Here is a 21,138-nt window from a genome sequence, read left to right as displayed (position 1 = left end):
CCAGCAAGGCAAGGGAAAAGATCCCATTAGTTGTGCTCTGCACTGTGGGGGACGGGGAAAGAGTTTAACTAATTACCTCCTGGACAGAGGAGGCAGAGCTAAGCTTTACAAGTAGCCGGAAGGAACTCTGTTCAAGGGACATAGAGCGGAAAGTCAGGTGAATATTTTGTTTAAAGCTGAACCCCAGAAGGGGACTGGACTGTTGCATGACATGGACAGAGGGCTGCATCACAGAAGACTCTCTGAAGGAGTCCAGGGAAGAGACAGGCTGGGTATGGTCCCCACAGCTGAGAAAGTGGCCACCAAAGGAGATGCAAGAGGCGAAGTCCCCAGCAATGCTGTGTCCTGGCACAAAGGGTGCGCCCTAAGGTTGAGGGCATGCACTTACACCATGTCAAACAGGTTTCCATGATTGCCATGTGCACTGGTTGCCTATAAGCCAGGGATTCGGGTCAGGGTTTTACTGACTACTAAAAAGCCCTTAATTTTGGTATGAAGACTTAAGAATATGTCTCCCCCACATCTCTTGGAGGCATCTGAGGTTGGCCTAGCTTTCACCATAGATCAGGAATCTCATCTCTGGATGCCTCTCCAGAGGGCGCATGTCTGACTGTGGTTATGTCCGGATGTGACTATCTTCAGAGAGACATTTCACTTCATTTCTTCGGTGCTAAGAGATTCTAAAGTGGCAGGTGCCTTAGATTCCTGAGTCCCCTAGCTAGATAACTGTCTCTGGGATGCCGTACAATGCCTCTTTGGATCAGCACCTTTCATGGCTGTAGTTTCTATCTCCTCTTCTCTGGACCACTGTTTCAATGACTGGCTCCTCTGGCATGGAGCCTGATCTGGGTTTGACTTTTGTTAAATAAGGTGCAGTGTCCCAGATGCTGGAGACAGCTGCTCTGTAAATTGCTCATGTCTGTTGGGCCTGATCTTGAAGTACTCACTTGGGCACAACTACTTTGGGAGTTTACTGAAATAAGGACTTAAGATTTTTGGACCCCAGTCTTGTGTTTGAGAGCGGGGTTGGTAGGGCAACTGCTTTCCGAGCACTAAACAGTGGATGGTGGAGGGATATTGAAGCAGTGAACGTGGCTTTTCCAAAAATACATTCTCAAGGCAGAACCTGATTGTCTGTGAACTCCTAGGATGAAATCGATCAGGTGATTCTAGTGGGAGGTGCCACCCGAGTCCCCAAAGTGCAGGAGGCTTTGCTGAAAGCCGTGGGCAAGTAAGTATATGAGGCCTCTGCCACGTGCCTTTTCTCAACAACCTTGGGCTTGTACTAGTGACAGAAGCTTGCAACTCCCTCCACCTTGCTTTGCAGAGATGAACTGGGGAAGAATATCAACGCAGACGAGGCTGCTGCTATGGGTGCAGTCTACCAGGCAGCTGCTCTGAGCAAAGCCTTTAAGGTCAAGCCCTTCATTGTTCGGGATGCAGCTATTTTCCCCATCCAGGTGAGCTTCCCCTGTTGTCTCTTTTGGGGGGAGGAGGGTATAGTGTGGGGTGGCATTGGGAGAAGTGATTATAAATAAGCAGTGGGACCTTGTGGTGCTGGAATGGCATAAGGGAAACCTACAGGTTTTAGTGCTGAAGGGGAAATGGTGCTCAGTCTGGAATCGTACGTGGAGCCACTGGAAGGAAAGACACTAAAGTATTCACCCTGGGTGCTTTGGGCAAGTCTCACTACTTTATCTGGTAACATGGGGTAATGCTTACAGTCCCCATAAGGTGGGTCAGGATTGTCTTGGAATCCAAGTGCTTTGGAATCCTGTGATCAAAGATGCAATGAAGGGCAAAATGTTCCTGTTAGTGGCTGATTCTCTGCCCTTACCCACATGATTCAGGTGGAGTTCACCCGTGAAGTTGAGGAGGAGGATAAATCCAAGAGCTTGAAGCACAACAAGCGAATTTTGTTTCAGCGCATGGCACCATATCCACAGCGCAAGGTCATCACCTTCAACCGCTACACGGATGACTTTGAATTCTATGTCAACTACGGAGACTTGGCTTTCCTGAGCCAGGATGACCTGCAGTGAGTGGGGACAGGCATTTGCACAGACTTGCCCCCAGGATGATAGGTGCTTAGCTGGAGAAGCTTGCGTGCAGATGGATGGCTGACGATGCACAATTTCAGAATCTTTGCTGCAATCCTTATATAATTGAGAAAGCCAGGTTATGTGTAGTTATCTAACATTGCAGTATTGAGAAATCTCCTCTCCATTTTAACTGGTTCTTAGCTGGCATTTTCACCAGAAGGGCCAAGGGTTAGAGGACCTGTGTTGCTGTTGGTACTGTGGTAGTAGTGTGGAGACTGAATTCCCCTCTCATCCTAGAGCTAGTACCTCCAGGTCAGGCCCACTGTGAGAGGCCAGTATGGGGAAAACTCACACTGCCGCTGCCTCAGGGCTGCTTGTTCTGTGGACAGATGATTCTAGTCTCCAAGACAGTTGTTCTGACACCTTTTGCCAGCACTAACTTCTCTTTTGTACGTGCGCAGACTCCCTCTCGGGCGATCCCTGCTCTGGTTCTTGGGCTCACTTGTTGAGTCTGGGACCTTCCCATCAGAAACAACTGATTACCATAGGGCATTGGTGTGAAGAAGTACCCAGCTTTGTTGCCTGTTCAGACACTTTGCCAGTGAGTGGCATTGGAACGGTTGCAATATGGCAGATGGGGTGGGGGTCCCCATTCGTGCGTGTAACTGACACTAAGTGTGTCAACCAGTATGAATAACACCAGAAACGGCAGCCTGCTCAGTGTCTGAAATCTGGCTGAAGCTCAGAAGTGATTGGCCCCAGTGGGGCAGAGCTGGGAATAGAACCCCGAAACACTGGAATAGATTGGAGACCATGCTGAAGTAAAGTTGGGGAAGAGGGATGGCTGCCCACTTTGCTGCTTAGGCTTCTTCGGTTGGTATCTGTTCATTCTCTCTGTCTTGCCTTGGTTCCCCCCAGAGCCTTTGGGTCTTTGAATCTCACCACCGTGAGGCTGAGAGGAGTCGGGGATAGTTTCAGGAAGCACTCGGATTATGAGTCCAAAGGCATCAAAGCTCACTTCAATATGGATGAGAGTGGAGTGCTTAGCCTTGACCGGGTAAGTGCCAGCTAGCTAGTGCCATCTATGTTCCCCTCCCTTCCTCGCGCAGTCTCCCTACCCTATCCCTACGGGTGCTGCTAAGAGACCTTTTTTCAATATATTATCTCATTGTCTCTGTTTCCAGGTGGAGTCTGTGTTTGAAACTGTAGTGGAGGACAAACCAGAGGAGGAGTCAACATTAACAAGTAAATACACTGTACTGTTCATATTTTGTATTCAGACCAGCTGTTGCTTTGAATTCATAATAACTCCTAGTTAACTGCACCACATTTCTCTGAAAGAGACAGGTCCTGTGGCTGGGGACAAGTGACCAATTAAGTGAAGTACTCTGACACTCCCCACAGGTACCCAGGGTTGTGAGGCACTTCACAATTACTTGCCCTTAGTGTGAAGCGGTCTTATCTATGCCTGTTGTAACTCAGCTTCCTGAAACCAACAGCCTCTGGCAACACAAGCACTGCCTGCCAGTCTTCCGCAGACTTCATCCTCTGTGTAGGTTAGCTATAGACACCCACAGAGTCCTCAGAGCATTCCCTGTGGTGCCCAGCCATTAACCATTGGCCGCTCACAGAAATTATCCAGTTTGCTATCTCTAAGAGAACAGAATAAACACAGCTTAAGTATTACACTCAGGATCAGGTCCTTCGTAACATCATAGCACCCAGATATATTTATAATGAAAACAAACATAAGTTGTTGAAAGCTGAGATTGACGAAATAGCAAGAATAATAATGGAAACAGAAATGTTTACATGTAAAACAAAAAGTATAACACTCTTGGTAGAGCCTAAACTTAACTTTAACAAGCTGCTTAACTTGTCTAAAGTAGTTCCTCACCTGAAGCAATCTCTCAATGTCTCCAGCCAACCCAGCTAAGATTCCTCTATCATTAATGCAAAAAGCACTGTTTTTGCTTCCTCGCTGAAAGATAATGGTATCCTTTTCCTTATAGCACACCAAAAATCCATTGTTTGTCCCCTGAGTCAGGATTACCTCTGGGGCTTACTCCCTGGTGTGCTGACTTCATATCTCATGTTGATTTCATATGCAAACAGATCTTCCGTTGTGTTGGCTCACAGTGTTTAATGTACATTTGAACTGAGACAAACAGGTGAATATACTCCTTTTTGTCTTGCAAAAGCCTGTCTGTCAAACTTACTTTGATTCAGACTTAAAATGTATATTTTCCAGCATATATATGCATAACTCCTTACATAGTTTCAGTGCATATGTTTTGCAATTACTGTATATAAATGACCAGTGAGAACCTGGCTTTCATTTAAGATCTTACATGACATTCTTTATAGATAAATACTACAAAAGCAGTATGCTAGGTGTAGTGAGTTTGACAAGCCTGATGGTATTTGTTAAAGAATAGTGAATTCTTTTGGCACTGAGGAATCTTTAGGGTCGCAAGTACCTGTTTATTAATCTTAGCAGATCCAAAATAATTAATGGCCCTGAGCATGTGCTGCTAGGTGAGGGGACAAGTCTCCCTGAAAGTGTCATACATGCTCCTAAGGTGCCCATCAGCATGGTATCCAGGTATGCACCACATGCATGAGTAATACAAGGGAGCTGCATTTTCACCTCCCTCAGTGAAGGGGTGTATTTAGAAGGAGACAAAGCCCTTTCCTTCGTCTTGAAGGCAGCAGTGGAAATCTTGTGCATCTGATGCTTCATTGGTTGGGCCGTGATGCCACTGACTGGAAGCTTTCCATCGTCCTGCTTTCAGAGCAAGTGCAGAGACTTATAGCTGGTGTGTCGGAAGGAGGAGTGAGAGTGCATATGGGTGGAGGTCTCCTAGGGCAGTGAACAGTGGAAAACTCAATCACCGTTTGGAGAGGCAGATTCCAGGCTACGCTTTTGCAGAGATGAGGGCCCAGTACTTCGTATACAGAGGGATGTGCAGGAAGGGAAAGAGCTAGCAATGGTAGTGCAAGAGTTGTTACAGCAAATATTGTCAGGATCCCAGGCTGCCCCTGGATTACTGTTGGACCTTGGAGGGGCACTTCTACAGAATTCATGATTTTAAAGTCAAGAAAATGTGTTTTGCACTGATGAGTTACCAAACCCCTGACTGATGCATGTCACTCCCTCCTGCTGTTGCTGCTCTTCCTCCTCCTCCTCTCACACTGTTCTCCGGACTGCTTCAAAGACTGACATTCTGAGTTTTTTGTTTGTTTGTTTGTTTGTTTGTTTGTTTGTTTGTTTGTTTGTTTGTTTGTTTGTTTGTTTTTTCTCCTGCAGAACTTGGAAACACAATCTCTAGCCTGTTTGGAGGAGGAGGTCCTACTCTGGAAACAGGAGAGAACCTGACAGAGACTGTTCAGGTGAGGTGTTGGCTTTGATGGGGAGGTGGGACCCAGACTGGGTTCAGTCCTGGCTGCAAAATAGAGGAGGCAGTAGTTAAACACAAACCAAATCAGGGTGACCAGCAGGACATCAAGAGTTAAAAACTACACAATGTAGAAGTTTGTATCTGTCTCAAAGTCTAACACGGTGTTAAAAATAAACATACAGCCCTTCTGGTGGCAATCCCTTCGGCAAATGCTGCCAAGGCTGGTTCCCTGATGAAGCCTCTTTGTCATTCCAGTCTCCTTTCTGGATCCTCTCTGGGTAGTGCTGTGTAGGCTACCATCTCCTGCATCTCATCGTTGTAAGCTCTGGCAGGTTCTCCTGCTACACAGACCACTTGGGCCTGGCTGCTCCTGTGTTGTTGCCAATAGGAGTCTCAGTTCGCTTTCCCAAGCATAGAAAAGGGTTGTGGTTCCAAGGTGATATGATGACTTTCCTGAAATCCTCATTGGCCTGCCCGCTGCCTGTCCCTCTCTTGTAGCCTCTGTGCCACGTTGAACACCAAGCTTCCAGTATGAGCCTGCCCTCTCTGTGTAACACATCTGCATGGTATTTCCATGTAAAAACTGTGGCATTTTCCTCCCTGCTGCCCAGGAGGAAGAGGAGAGCCAGACAGAAGCAGGAAAAGAAGAACAGGGGGAGAAACAGGATCAGAAGGAGGGAGAAGGAACAGTGAGCGAGGAGCAGGGGGAAGAGAAGCAGCAGCCATCTCCAATGCAGGATAAAACAGAAACTGTCCCTCCAGAAGCAGAGAGACAGGAGGAAAAGGAGGAAGGAGAAAAAACAGCATCTCAGGTGAGCAGCTGACTCTGCAAAGGGAGACTCCCTAAAATGATGACACTGTGCTGTTGTACCTCAGGACTAGAATCTGACTGGAAATAATGGGGGAGGGTGTGAGAGATTCTACCCCATGTGCGCAGGCTGAGCACCACAGCTTTGTTCCTGCTCACTATCTCTGAAAATAAATCCCTAACTGACAGGCCACTGAAATACAATCCCTGCTCCTTAGGGGCAGAAGTGGGGAGTGACCTTCACTCAGGGTCTGAAGCTGAGTGTTTGGAGACTCCTTGCCAAAGTTCACTTGCATTGTTGGAGTTTTCCCTGCAGAGAACCTTTTCCCTTGACACTGCCTCATCCTCAGAAGGATGTGTTCAGTATTGCTTCCCGTTGCTCTTCAGATTCATATCAATCCACTCTCCTTCCAAGGCCACTTTATATTTGTTCCTCATCCTGCTGTGTTGTACCTACAGTGCCATTTTGAGATGGTAAGTGCAAAGCTGTTGTGTGCAGAAGTCCATGAGAGGCAGTCATGCACTGTTCTGAATAGAAATGGGCCCTGCTGTTTGCAGCACGGGACTGGGAGCTGAGACTCCTGGGTTCTGTTCTGAAATCCCCATGTAATCTTGGGCATTCAGTTAATTTTTGTTCCTTGGCTTCCATGTCTGGGAAGCACTAAGGCCTTGCCTTAACAGTGGGGAAAAAAGGTATGTTGATTTTTTTTTTAATTATTATTCCAATTAACTACCTGGAAGTAAAATCCTAGAGAAGATAGGACAGTTTGAGATTCTCACACAAGCAAGCAGGTAGGGTTAAAGAAAAAGGAGTAGGCTTGTCTTCACTAGGATTTTAGCACTATTTAACTAACTAGAGTTAAGAATACATCTTTTTCATAGCGGAAACAAGGTCTCTCAGCCTGTGAAGCATTAAGGCACAGCAGATCTGCAAATTATTTTTTATAGATGTAGAACACTAGCTTAACCCTGGGAGCTCAAATCCACCTTACCAGGTTCTTGTGTGCCTCTCTTCAAAATATTTGTTGCAAGTGAGATGGTACTGCAAATTGGTTGTTTTATTTATCCTGGAGTTGCTTCTCTGACACAGGATCCCAAAGAAAAGGAAGAATCCGGGAAAGAGGAAGAAATGTCCAAAAGTCCTGGTGACAGCACAGCCACCAAAATGGAAGAGAAGAAACCCAAAGTCCCCAAGAAGCAGAAACTTGTGGATGAGATTAGTGTGGAGTTGGATGTCCGTGATGTGCTTGACCTGTTGGAGGAGGAGTTGAAGAGCTCAGTGAAGAAGTAAGTTTGAGGGGAGCATGCTGAAGTGAAGGGAGTAGGCTATGGGAGCAGACTGGGCTGGGGCACAGGGACTAGAGTGAGCAACAGATTCTAAGGTGCATGTCTTATTGAGTTCAGGTCATGTGCAGAGATGACATCACCTTTTCCCATTCCCAGAATGAATCTGACTGTAGTAAACATTGCAAGACTTTGCTCACCTCCACTACCTGTATTGACCCTTCTCTTGTCACCATCCTTCTTTCAGCAGCCCTTTCAAACAAACTAGAGGTAAATGTCCCAAAAGGTGGCAAGGCCAGAAACTCTGAATGGCAAAGGGAGGAATTGGGATAAATGTGCACAAGAAAAGGGTCAGTTCTGAGACTAGAAAATGACAAGAGCTGGAAGTGGAGACAGCGCTGGCTGTGTGTGTTGGAGGGAAGGTTAGATCTGCAGTGAGTGGCTGGGAATCCCAGATGGTCTCTCTACGCCCAGTGAGGTGGGGGGAAGCTCAGCCTGGCCAATTAACATCACTGTAGCCAATAATTTTAAACTTTTCCATCTTCGACTCTGGTCTTGTGAGCTCCTGCGGAGTGGCACCCTGGCTCTGTGAGACATTAAAGATCTGTCCCTGTTGTATTTGTAACCATGTTAGTGACAACAGTGTTTACATGGTCCCCTCGCCTCCACAGTATGGACAGGGATTCTTTCCCCAGCCCCCTTGGTGATCATAGTAGCCAAGCCATACTATCAGTGCCCAATGAGTCTAACACAGCTCTTGGGTGGGAGAAGAATGAACAGTGTTCGGAGCAGTACTATAACTGTTATCATCTCTCTTGCCATAGTTTTCATTGACGTGTTTCAGTGTGTAGCCAATGAAAATTTGGGATGTGTGTGAGGAAAGGTGGGTTGCCCTAACATGTGCAGGTAACAATAGTGCGGATGGATTTTTAGGGGGGGCCTTTGGTTTAGAGGGGATTAGGGAGAAAGTTTTAGCCAGTCAGTACTCAAGGAGAAACATCCTGAGCACTGAAACTAGAAGAGATCTCTCCTGACTTCCCATCTTTTGGATTTGACCTTAAGACATCTAAGTGTATCCTGTAACTGGCCTGGCCTGGATGCTGATGGGTTAGTTAATGGTTTCTGAGTGATAGGTACTGCTGCCTACAGAGATCCCTGTCTGCAAGGAGAACATCATCCCCTCTTACAGGTGCTGATATTTTTGCTTATTTATGGCCTCCTTGCACTTTAGACTCCAGGATCTGACAGTCAGAGACTTAGAGAAACAGGAGTTGGAAAAGTCAGCCAATAGCCTGGAGGCATTCATCTTTGAGACCCAGGTAAGAGCAATGAAAAGGGTTGAAAGCTTATGAAAAGCAGGTGGGAGAGGTTGTATACTGTCAGGGCTGAGCTGGCTGCAGAGGGTTATATCTGTTTCAAGGTGGGGAGCGGTTGCTTTGAGGAGTTCATCTGTCATCATTTTGAGTGTTCCCTGTCCCACATGGCTTTGGGAGGCTTCTTCAAGACAAATGGGACCAGATTACGGCTTAGGCAGCATACTAAGTCAAATCTCTGCCTGCATAAAAGCTTCGTATATGCTGTCCCCTCCTCTGCATGTCTCAGCAGCATCCACGCTCTAGCTGGAAAGAAACTCTAAGCAGGGAGGGCAGGAGGAAAGCGCTTATTCTACATGTGAGGACTTGTCAGCTTTCCCATCCCACTCTCAGCTGATTGAAGGAGCAGGAGGACAAATTTGGGGTTTGAACTTCCACTCATTAGCATGGAGCAGCCCAGGAGTCCTACAGTTGGTTGCAGTTGCATTCTGTCAGGGGGTTGAGAGAGATTCCTTTGCTGTCTGTGCCTTCCCATTAGTCAGCAATTAAGCTGAAGCGACCTTTACTCTTCTCAGGACAAGCTTTACCAGGAGGAATATCAGTTTGTCTCAACGGAGGAGCAGAGAGAGGAAATCTCAAGAAAACTGAGTGAAGCCTCCAATTGGATGGAGGAGGAGGGCTATAGAGCCACGACCAAGGTACTGTTGCATGGAAGTAGGGTGTCAGTTTGCACTGAATTGCCAGTAGGTGGCAAATAGACCTAGGCTTCCTTGGTTTCTTTGTTGTCCCCAAGTCAGGAAAGGTGAGCTTTGATCTACTCTGGCCCTTTTGCTCTGGGACTTGGAAACCCTTTTGTTAATTTGCCCAGTACTGAATTGCACAAGAATTAGCCCTTCCCATCCCTGTTGCTCAACCTCTTGGAGCACATAAAGCAGTTAACTTTCCATTCTCCATATACAGTGTCTAGTGCCGCAACTTCTGTTAGTGTACAGGACTTGTGCATCTGATGGGCACAGCAAGCAAAACTGCTGCAGCTCAAGCTTCTGGGATTCACAGTATTTCTGGGATTAAAGGTTTGGAGCAGTTTTAGATGTCTGATCAGTTCTGTTCCTGTCTGTTTTCTCTCACTTGCAGGAACTGAAAGAGAAGCTCTCTGAGCTGAAGAAACTCTGCAGGAGCCTTTTCTTCCGTGTGGAAGAAAGAAGGAAATGGCCAGACCGCCTGAATGCCCTCGAAAATCTGCTCAATCACTCCAGCATCTTCCTCAAGTAAGAGTGAGACCTTGAGGAGAAGATTTGAAGTTGTGGGTGGTGCAAAAAGTGCTGCATGTGTTTGACCCACTACTTAAAATGGAATCTGGCCTGCTAGCCACTAAACCCGTAGAGGAACAAGGCTGGTATGAGAGGCTGGTATGTGGCTTCTTCTAGAGCCTGACAGGCATTTTAGGGAGTGTGTTAATAGAAACACTCAAAGCCCATATGTTACTCTTCAGAACAAAGAGTATGACATCCCATGCATACTGCAAAGCACACCCATTCTCAGGAGGGTCAGGACTGCCTTTTTCCACCCCCATACAACCATCCTAGCAAACCCACTTGTGGGCCAATCCCATGGTAAATTTTTGTCACTACTAAATGTGATTGGGAATGGAATACAAAACCCCCAATCACCTGAAATACCTGGGTCTTGTCTTTCAGGGGAGCACGAATGATTCCAGAGGCCGATCAGATATTCACAGAGGTGGAACTGAGTACCCTAGAGAAAGCAATCAATGAAACTGTGGTAAGTGAAGGGGCTGGGGAGCCCATTCAGGATGTGTTGTTGGATAATGTGATCAATGTCACAGCTAATGGATTTACCTTCACTTCGGGATAGGAAGCAGAGGACGTACATCCTCTCCTCACATTAGGAAAACCTCTCTGTTTTAATACTCCCTGCTACCAAACTTGATTGCATATTGCTTCGGAAAAATGTAGCGATTGGAGATACAGCTGGTTCATGTGCAATATGGGAGGCTAGTGCCTTCCCAGTAATTAATATTTGTACGGTTTTAAGAGCAGCCAATGGCACTCTTGTTCTCTGGTCTTGTAGAATTAAGAGGCTGGTGGGGGTGGAAACCTTGTTGACCACGGGCAATTAGAATGCCCAGGTGCTATGTCTGGGATTGTGTGTTTTAAAAGCAGTAACTCATGTAACCAGGAAATAGCAGCATATTCATGGGGAGAGATTGACCCTGGGCTTTCCTTGCAGACTTGGAAAAATGAGACACTGGCAGAACAGAATAAACTTCCTCCCACTGAGAAGCCCACCCTGCTGTCCAAGGACATAGAGCTGAAGATAGCAGCCCTGGACAGGGAGGTGCAATATCTACTGAACAAGGCTAAGTTTGCAAAACCCAGACCCAAGAAGGAAAAGAACACCACAAAAACTGATTCAGGCAAGAATGCCACAGCTCCCCCCGACAGCGAGAAGGTTATCCCTCCCAAGGAGGAGAAAGGAGAAGGTGAGGCACACTCAGGACAGGCAAGTGCTCCTGTGAGCATCTGATATTATTGAACCACCAGGTATAATGTTCTCTCAAAGCTGTTTGCACGAGCAAAAGGAGATTGTAATGAGAGAAATCTTTGATAAAAGCGAAAAAGCTGCTGATCCTCCTAATCAGGGAATTACTGGAGAAAGCTTGGTGAAATATAGCATGTTCCAAGTGCTACTTCTGTATCTTCTTTCATTGACATTTGTTTGAGAAGGTGTCCAAGTTTTATAAAGCTCATGGGAGGGAAAGCGTCTGCCTTTGTGGCTTAAATAGAGCCTGGAGAAGAGACCGCCTTCAGCACCAATTTGGTCTCTGCTCCCCACTGTGAGGCACAGCCTTCTAAGAGGTGACATGTTGCTCTGGATACCTGCTGATTCTCTGCTACCTGAGTGGTAGCCAGCTGATTTCAGAGATTTCCTAGGTCACATCATTAGGGACGCCAGGATTTACAGCTCTCCTAGCTCTCAAGATAGATGAGGTCTTGAGTGCCTGGTCCCTTTATAAAGACCAAATCACTCTGTCTGTGGGCAAAGCTCCCCTATGCTAGCCCTGGTTCCTGTAGCGGGATATCTCAGTCAGGCTCCATCCCGTGGGATGGCTTTCCTGCACAACTCTCAGAACTCAGCCTGGGACTGATCTTCTTCCAGTGGCTGTTGGCAAGCTCAGAACACAATCCTAACCCCACACACACTATTTGGACTGCTCCAGAGTTGCCTCTGGCTGCTCTTGATCCCTGCTGAACTCTTCCCTTGTGGCTTGCTGCCTGATGCTTCCTCCGCTTTGCTGGGGTATTTCTGTGTTTTCTCAAAGTGCTCCTATTGACTACCCTTACTGACCATCCCATTGGCTTTCCCGGGATCAATTATGATAAATTAGTAATGTTCTAGTGTTGGGCTGCAATTGGTTCACTTACAATCCACATTGGCAAACATTTTTTCCTGTCCAGTGTTTCATCTGTACATTTGATCTTCTATATCAGAGCTAGGGGAGGTGTTGGGCTTGACATACTTGTATGACCACTTGTTGCACATCTCTCCCCCATAATACAGATAAACCTGAAGATGTCAGTCCAGTCAGGGAACCTCCCATAGTCGAGGAAGCAACTCTAGGTGATCAGTCCGGACCGGACACAGGTAGGGATTCATTTGTGTAAGGAAATGGAACTCAGTGACTGTGGATGTCTGTAGCCCACTGGTTGCAAATCTCTCTCCATTTCTGTTTCCCTGCAAATGAACCACAGGGTGAGAAGGAGCCTCTGGCTGCTGAGAAAGTGTCAGTGAATCAAACTTTACAACTGAAAGGGCCAGCTACAGAAAAATGTCTAGGATGGAATGGTAGCTGTGGCTCCTTTAACACTACCGCTAGAACTGAGGAAGGGGAACTGGTTGTAAACCTTGCAACACAGACCCACCTAAAGGGGTCACTAACTGATTTAAAACCTCAAACTGTCTTCTTAGGGCTATTATGAAGACATGGTTACATCTGCTTTAGAACTTTTGGCGTGTTCCAGCCACTGTTGGAAATGGGACGTTGGCTTGATTTGATGTGGCAATTTAAGTTCCTGTGCGCTGAGGCTGAAGGACACTATTGTACCTAACTAGGGGACTATTATAGTGGTAGTGTGTCCCTGAAAGGATCAAAACCAAACTTCTACAACCTAACCAACTGAAATGTTCTCTTGACAGTTTTTACGTTCCAGTGGAAAGTTCTAAGGGACTTAAAGCAATTGTTCCCTGCAGCATTTGGAAGTCAAACACTACAGTCCTGTGCTAGTGTGTGAGAACCTGCAAGTGACCATAAACAAGGAAACTAATACATTTTCATTATCCAAACTGAATTAAATGTATACTTGAAGCAAATAGTGTAGAGCGTAAAAAGTAAATTAAACTCTTAAAAATTGTTCAGCTCGAATAATCAAGGGATTGTCTATAACATGGGAAGGAAATGTATTTTCCAAAAGCAACTTTTAACCTGACAGTGTGACTCTAAATAATATCCATGTGGCAAGATATGTGACCATGCTGGTTTACCCCCTCAAGGTCTCCTTTTTAACCCACACAGCATGGGTGAATCTCTATCTCACCTTGGTATGTCTGCAACTTGCTATTTTTGTTCCTGTCCTCACCAGTGCCACCACCTATCAGATAGAATTTTTGGGCTACTCAAGGGCCTGATTCTGCAAACACTTACACATGAGTAAAGCCACTTATGTGCATCAGTGTTTTAAGAATCAGGCCTTGGTGTCTAATCATGCCACTTGTAGTAGCTACAATCTAATACTAGTGCCCAAGCATACCTCCACAACTCTACAATCCCCTGTTCTCTGAGTGTGTTGAAGTATTTTAATGTTTATATTATAGTAGCGTCCAAAAAACACATTGTATAGCATGCTTGTCACTTTATAAGCATAATTTCACTTTATTTTTGTTTCTGTTTATTACATAGAACCTGAGAGTGAGAAGAAGCCAGAAGCTAAAGAGGAGAGCAGGACGAATGATGAGTTATAACATCCCTTGAAATTTCTTCTAGCATCACATCTATTTATTTAACAGGTTTTTTTTATAATGGACCCATTTAGTTTCATGTTAAATGGAACATGACAAACAGGCTGACAACAAAATGCAATAGAGATGTACATTTTTTTTTTTTTCTCCTGGGAATTTCACTGTTAATTTTAGTGAGTGAGTTGTTTTTTTTGTCTTTGTCTTTTCACATGTTTAAAGATGACCATGTGCTCACTGAAGACGCTGAGTTCCAGTACAGTCCAATTGAAGTCACCAGAAGTGGCTGCTTTTTTTTTTTTTTTTTTTTTTTTGGGTAGATTAAAACAGTACCAAAAAAGCCTGTAAGATTTAGGAAATAATTTGGCACGAACAGTCTGGGCCGTGCCTCATCTGGTGAGGATGAAGGTGTTAAAGTATCCCAGAAACATGTCACAGAGCTCTTTGCAAGAGGTACTGAATTAAGGAAACAGGATGCTGTGGCCAACAGGAAGTATATTCTCATTTTGATGCATGGGGAAGTGAAATGGAATTTGGTGGGGAGGGATGCTCCATGCCTTAGGATGAGGATTTCTGTTCGTTTTTCATTAGACTAGTGCTGCTAAAGCCATCTCTTTGCCCTTAGTTCTGTGTCAGGCAGAATTTGGCATCAGAGACTAGGGACCTAAAGGAAGATGTTGAGATTTGGTTCAAAGTTTAAATATAAAATAAAAGGACCATAAATTGCTATTTGGAACACTAAAGATGTGAAAGAGTATTTGATGGTGAATCTCTGACTGCAACCAGAACAGCAAATGGGAATAGGTTTTAGATGAGGAGGCACAGAATGATGAAAACTGGAAAAATCTATTCTTGTTAACCTCCTCCCCCAGTGTCTTGTGAAATCAGACTGGCTTTGTTGTGAAACCTCTTGTCTTCAGGGATGGTCTCATATCTTTTTGGAAACATTCATGCTGCTAAAACATACCCGTGAGATCCTGACCTACTTCATATGCAAGCCCTTGTGAATGTGCATCTGACATTGATCTCCATTGGCCTATTCAACCAAAATAAAAAATACTCTTCCTGATGTTCTCTTTAAAATGCTTTTGTCTGTTTTGGAAAGTGGCTTACGGAATTCCTTAAACTTTCTCTGACTTTTTTACATTACAGTTCAGAGCTCTAGTCCCTCCCAGCACTTCCCAGCAGCTATGTTTTTGAAGATCACAATGCTATCAGTGAATCCATCAGGGCGCCTTTCTCAGTACTGCTGTTTTTCCAAGCCCAAATAGAACTTCCACTAACCATTCAGATTTGTGGATTCCTAGTGTAGCTTTTCCTCTCTTATGGTGCAATCTCTCACTCAGGAGCAGATAAGCAGAGGAAACACATTGTCTCAAGGGTTTTGCACCCCACTACTGGTGTTGCAAATCAGCTTGAACAGGCTTCCTCCTGAGTCTTCTCGTGCATCTAGACAGCAGGAAGGACAGATAACTGGACCTTCCAACGCTCCCTGCCCAGGGCCACTCTCAGGCTGAACTCTGTTCTTATAAGTAATCCCATTTGCACAATTAAACTTGGTTTTGCTGTGTTTTGAAGTCTTGTTTTCCTCTGCTGTAACCAAATTCCTCCTTCTCCCTAATCAACCCAGGCTCCTCTCAAAAACTAGGACCCACTTAACTTTTCTTATAGGGACTGCAATTTTCCCATCCTCCTACCTTAAACTGTATCATACTGCTCTTCTATCCAGGAGAGGTCTCCCTGCCATCACCAATACTATCTTTCACAGCATCTACACAGCAAGCTACTGTGTGGAAACGAAACTCCTCCAACTTGTTGGTGCACCAGAGAGAGAGACCAGAAACTTCTCCATAAAAGAGATCTTTGGAATTCAGACACCACTAGGACAGCCTTTTAGCCTATCCCTTCCATCTCTGCTCATGTACTCTCTTGACTCCCAGTAACACGCTGCATTCAGTTCCATTTCATAACCTTGTGTCAAACTGCATTGGCTCCCCAAGAATGTCACTGCAGGCAGGAGACTGCTGCAGTGAGAGGTTAAACTTAATTATATAAGTTGGTTAATAGCACTTGAATACTGAAGTTTTCCTTTCAAAAAGCAGAAGAGTAATCATGCTGCAGTTGAATGGAAATAAGTGTACTTAGGGTGTGATTATGGATGTTTGTGGCCCTTCTGTGGTCCTTGCGCTGTAGTGAAGACATCAAATCTTCCTTTGGATGGAATCTCATCCCATCAAGCTGCATATATAATGACCTCTGCAGTCTGATCCTTGGTAGCAGGCTTCTGGTCTCATTATTAACATTGGCACTCAATGGTGGCGGTAGGGAAGTTTTGTGGATACTATTCTGAATTGCTGGAAGTCCATGTGTATTAGCGTTGACTGCAAATGTCTTCTGACAGTCTTTCACCCTGTGCCTGGAGTCAGCCCTTCCTAACAAGGATGAATAAACCAATAACTGCTCTGGGTGCCCATTACAATGTAATATAATTTTACCCTGGGCATTGCATTTCCCTGTTGTTTCTCAACTGTTTACATTTGTGTGGTGATTTGTCAAAAATGCCTCTTGTTTGTACAGACAGTAGCTAAGCTTTCAGCTTCTGCCATTGAGCATGATGGCCTAAGAACAGGTTATATTCACCTTTTGGGGGGTAGGGAGTGGAGCTGTAGTGGGATTTGCAGTGCATTTTACAAGTTGGTTATGATCAGACTTGAGCTGCAGGATTCATGATGCTGTGCCCACAGCAGTGTATACTCCGTGATTGGGAATCACAGCAGGGTAGTTACAGTGTAACAGGGTGGAAGACTGATCTGACTGAAATGTGCCTTTTGGGTGAACAGATGACAGTATGGGCCACAAAAGGTCATGTTCTTCCCTCAGATACATGTTTCCCTGAGAAGAATGTGACCCTCTGTGGTACAACTTGTTTGCCCATCTTCTAACCCTGACTTTCTAAGAACAGTTAAATAAACATCAGGTGAAGTAAAAACTGATGGATTCACACGTTCAGTGCTGCAATTCTTATGAAGTTAAATTGCCTGTGGAGTGACGCATGTATAGGCTGCAAGACCAGAAAGCGTGTTTGGCTGGGAGAAAAGACAGTTTAGAAAAATCTCTTTAATTAAAAATGGTTTTATCTCATCGCCCTCTTCCTCCTCTGCTAGAATTGCACACGCTGTAGATATGATTAGGGCAGCAATTTTTTGCATGCTTGGTCTTGTCTTTAAGTTGTGCGTTGTATTGATTTTTTTGTTAGCTGTGCAGAATTGAAAAGATTAAACAAACAACAAGGCATTTAGTTTTGCAAATCTCAGTGTTGACCAGAATGTGCATTCTACTGTGACTCTTGAAAAACCAGCCTGAATCAAATGCAAAGTTTTAAATATTCAGCATTCCTGGAAACTTTTTTAAGGTGTTCCCCTCCTCAAACGTGGGTGGCTGGTATTAGCCCTGATTCCTCTCTTATGGCAGTGAAGATTGTGTCTCCTTTTCCACCTTCACTGGTGTGAACTGCCTAAAACAGAACCAAGCCCAACCCAGGTGATATTTTGGGTTCATATCAAGTACTGATACACCATACCCCCATCTGTTCAAAGATATGCAGCGCTGTGTATCTGTGGTTTTTATTTTTCATTTTTCTTTGCCACATTGGTGGACACTCAGCCCTAAAGTCTTAATTCTTTTCCTTTCTATTAGCATTTCAGGTACTTGTTTGTACTGAAGCTTTGGTCAGTTTTATTAACTTTTTTTTACATGGGAGGAAAAGGGCAAACTAATTCAGTTGAAATGTACTTGCTCCATTGTTAAGAAATGGTTTCAATAAAAGATTTGCTTTTCTACAATCATCTTTTTACATCTCTTAAGTTGAAAACAATATGAACTGTGAGAATACCATCTGAATCCATATTGCCAATTGCTGTCTGTTGGGAATCTCTGAATCCATTCTGTTGCTGGCTGGCACTGAACTTCTGCGCTCCAGCATGGTATGCCATACTGCCAGAGTTCCAACCTTTTGGCCAAGACATGACTGGGTTTCACCATCTGTGGCCACCAAAGGTCCCATAACACTTTTTGAGAGTTAGAATTCAATTCTGACCTCAGGTCAAATCCTAGCATGCATGACTGCAGGGAGAGCATTCTTTCTGCAATTTCAGTTGGATAAATTCTGTATGCGGTCCTAATTATATTTGACCAAGTATAGCTGAAAGTGCTGTTAAGGATGGGTGACTCCTGCTTTACAAATGAAAACATATGAGCTTGGGCTCTTGGATACTGTGATGAGGGGCATATTAGAGAATTTCACCATTTAGGGGTGTTCACATAGGGTTTTGCACCACTTAAAATGAGTTTAAAAATCACAACTTCAATTTATTTTGCATATAAACAAAGCTTAACTCTCCCTCTCTTCTCTTCCCCTCCCTCCATGCCCCAGTGTAACTTGATTCATAGGCTCATAGCCTCTGTTAGATGAAAACTGCACTGGGTGGTGATGTGAAGAGTTAAACAGGTGCTTCACTGAAACTTTTGTGGCTGCTCTGACTTCTGCACCAAGTTTTGCTTTTACACTCTTTTGTGGTTAAGGCACAGAACTGGTGCTCCTGTTTAATGTCCAGCTTTGCCATAAAATTCCAGTGTGAGCTTGAGCCTGTTGTTTACTCTGTGCTTCAGTTTACCATCTGCTAAATGGAGATAATGCTGCCTTACCCCACAGGGTGTTGAGGATAAATTAATCTGGGTGAAGCACTGGGCTACTACTGTGATGGGGACTACATCAATACAGGTGTATATAGGCCTTAGTACAAAGATTAATTCCTGTTGCAGCAGTGTAAAATTTATAGTCACAGAGTGCCCATCCCTACACTCACCCCCCAAATATTGCACACTTTTCCTCATCCTATTATTTTCAAATTGGAATCTTTGAGTGTTAGGTTTGTTAATCCTGCAGCAGTTGGGTTTTTTGTTGTTGTTGTTGTTTGTGGTAATAGCTCCAAGCTCTAGCTGTGGACCAGGAATACATTATGCTACCTGCTGTACAAACACAAAACAAAACCATGCCACCGGCAAATGATAACTGAGGTAACCCTGGTTCATGAAGTTTTGCGTTCTCACAGAGCTCGTTTCTCTCCTGGAGTAGGAACATGCACTTTTTAGCTTACCCATACTTGGTCTGTCTGACAAAAACGGCAGGGGAGGAGGGTAGTAGTAGGCCCAGCCCTACGTCAAGGGTGGAAAGAAATTGCTTCAAAAGACAGGTTTGTACCCTAAATAATAAGATGGGTGAAGTAGAGTGCCTTGTGATAAAGGAGGATATTGATATAATAGGCATCATAGAAACCCGGTGGACAGAGCAATCAATGGGACACAATCATTCCAGGGTACAAAATATATTGGAAGGACAGAACAGGTCATGGGGGGGGAAGGAGGGGGGGGGGAGTGGAACTATATGTGAAAGAAAATGTAGAATCAAATGAAGTAAAAATCTTAAGTGAATCCACATGGTCCATAGAATCTCTAGGGATAGAAATTTCATGCTCTAATAAGAATAAAACATTAGGGAATCTATTATAGACCACCTGACCAGGACAGTGATAGTGATGATGAAATGCTAAAGGAAATTAGAGGCTATCAAAATTAAGAACCTAACAATAGAGGGGAATTTCAATTATCCCGATATTGATTGGGAACATTTCACTTCAGGACGAAATGCAGAGATAAAATTTCTTAATACTTTAAATGACTGCTTCATGGAGCAGCTGGTATGGGAACCCACAAGGGGAGAGGCAACTCTAGATTTAGTCCTGAGTAGAGCGCAGGAGCTGATCCAAGAGTTAATTATAACAGGACCGCTTAGAAGTAGTGACAATACAATAGCATTCAACATCCCTGTGGTGGGAAGAACATCTCAACAGCCCAACACTGTGGCATTTAATTTCAAAAGGGGGAAACTATGCAAAAATGAGGGGGTTAGTTAAAAAGTACAGTGACTAAAGTGAAATCCCTGCAAGCTGTGTGGGTGCTTTTTAAAGACACCATATTAGAGGCCCAACTTCAATGTATACACCAAATTAAGAAACACAGTAAAAGAACTAGAAAAGAGCCACCCTGGCTTAACAACCATGTAAAAGAAGCAGTGAGAGATAAAAAAAACTTCCTTTAAAAAGTGGAAGTCAAATCCTAGTGAGGCAAATAAAAAGGAGCAGAAACACTGCCAGATTAAGTGCAAGAATGTAATAAGAAAAGCCAAAGAGGAGTTTGAAGAACGGCTAGTCAAAAACTCCAAAGGTAATAACAAAATGTTTAAGTATATCAGAAGCAGGAAGCCTGCTAAACTACCAGTGGGGCCCCTTGATGATCAAGATACGAAAGGAGCACTTAAAGATGATAAAGTCATTGCGGAGAAACTAAATGGATTCTTTGCTTCAGTCTTTACGGCTGAGGATGTTAGGGAGATTCCCAAACCTGAGCCGGCTTTTGTAGGTGACAAATCTGAGGAACTGTCACAGAATGAAGGGTCACTAGAGGAGGTTTTGGAATTAATTGATAAACTTAACATTAATAAGTCACCGGGACCAGATGGCATTCACCCAAGAGTTCTGAAAGAACTCAAATGTGAAGTTGCGGAACTATTAACTAAGGTTTGTAACCTGTCCTTTAAATTGGCTACTGTACCCAACGACTGGAAGTTCGCTAATGTAACGCCAATATTTAAAAAGAGCTCTAGAGGTGGTCCCGGCAATTACAGACCGGTAAGTCTAACGTCGGTACCAGGCAAATTAGTCGAAACAATAGTTGAGAATAAAATTGTCAGACACATAGAAAAACAAACTGTTGAGCAATAGTCAACATGGTTTCTGTAAAGGGAAATCATGTCTTACTAATCTATTAGAGTTCTTTGAAGGGGTCAACAAACATGTGGACAAGGGGGATCCAGTGGACATAGTTTACTTAGATTTCCAGAAAGCCTTTGACAAGTCCCTCACCAAAGGCTCTTACATAAATTAAGTTGTCAAGAGCTAAAATGGAAGGTCCTTTCATGGATTGAGAACTGGTTAGAAGACCGGGAACAAAGGGTAGGAATTAATGGTAAATTCTCAGAATGGAGAGGGGTAACAAGTGGTGTTCCCCAAGGGTCAGTCCTTGGACCGATCCTATTCAACTTATTTATAAATGATCTGGAGAAAGGGGTAAACAGTGAGGTGGCAAAGTTTGCAGACAATACTAAACTGCTCAAGATAGTTAAGACTAAAGCAGTCTGT

The 21,138-nt window shown here is 44.3% G+C and overlaps 1 protein-coding gene across 3 annotated transcripts in view; it reads left to right on the top strand.

The window, feature by feature from the left end:
* The window catches only part of HYOU1 (hypoxia up-regulated 1), a 29,643-nt gene extending 11,919 nt beyond the window's left edge, over positions 1–17,724 (top strand). For all 3 annotated transcript variants that reach the window (XM_034754445.1, XM_034754446.1, XM_034754447.1), the window contains exons 11-25: positions 1,149–1,231; positions 1,328–1,460; positions 1,851–2,038; positions 2,961–3,099; positions 3,227–3,287; positions 5,353–5,435; positions 6,055–6,255; positions 7,342–7,538; positions 8,767–8,854; positions 9,424–9,546; positions 9,983–10,116; positions 10,546–10,630; positions 11,099–11,351; positions 12,431–12,514; positions 13,827–17,724. In XM_034754445.1, the coding sequence (XP_034610336.1) occupies positions 1,149–1,231; positions 1,328–1,460; positions 1,851–2,038; positions 2,961–3,099; positions 3,227–3,287; positions 5,353–5,435; positions 6,055–6,255; positions 7,342–7,538; positions 8,767–8,854; positions 9,424–9,546; positions 9,983–10,116; positions 10,546–10,630; positions 11,099–11,351; positions 12,431–12,514; positions 13,827–13,888 (1,914 nt within the window). In that variant the 3' untranslated portion in view covers positions 13,889–17,724. The remainder of the gene's footprint in view (positions 1–1,148; positions 1,232–1,327; positions 1,461–1,850; positions 2,039–2,960; positions 3,100–3,226; positions 3,288–5,352; positions 5,436–6,054; positions 6,256–7,341; positions 7,539–8,766; positions 8,855–9,423; positions 9,547–9,982; positions 10,117–10,545; positions 10,631–11,098; positions 11,352–12,430; positions 12,515–13,826) is intronic.
* The last annotated feature ends 3,414 nt before the right edge of the window (positions 17,725–21,138 follow it).

Source organism: Trachemys scripta, chromosome 21, assembly GCF_013100865.1.
Source record: "Trachemys scripta elegans isolate TJP31775 chromosome 21, CAS_Tse_1.0, whole genome shotgun sequence".
Taxonomy (NCBI): Eukaryota; Metazoa; Chordata; order Testudines; family Emydidae; genus Trachemys; species Trachemys scripta.
This window is presented reverse-complemented; position numbering and strand designations above follow the sequence as displayed.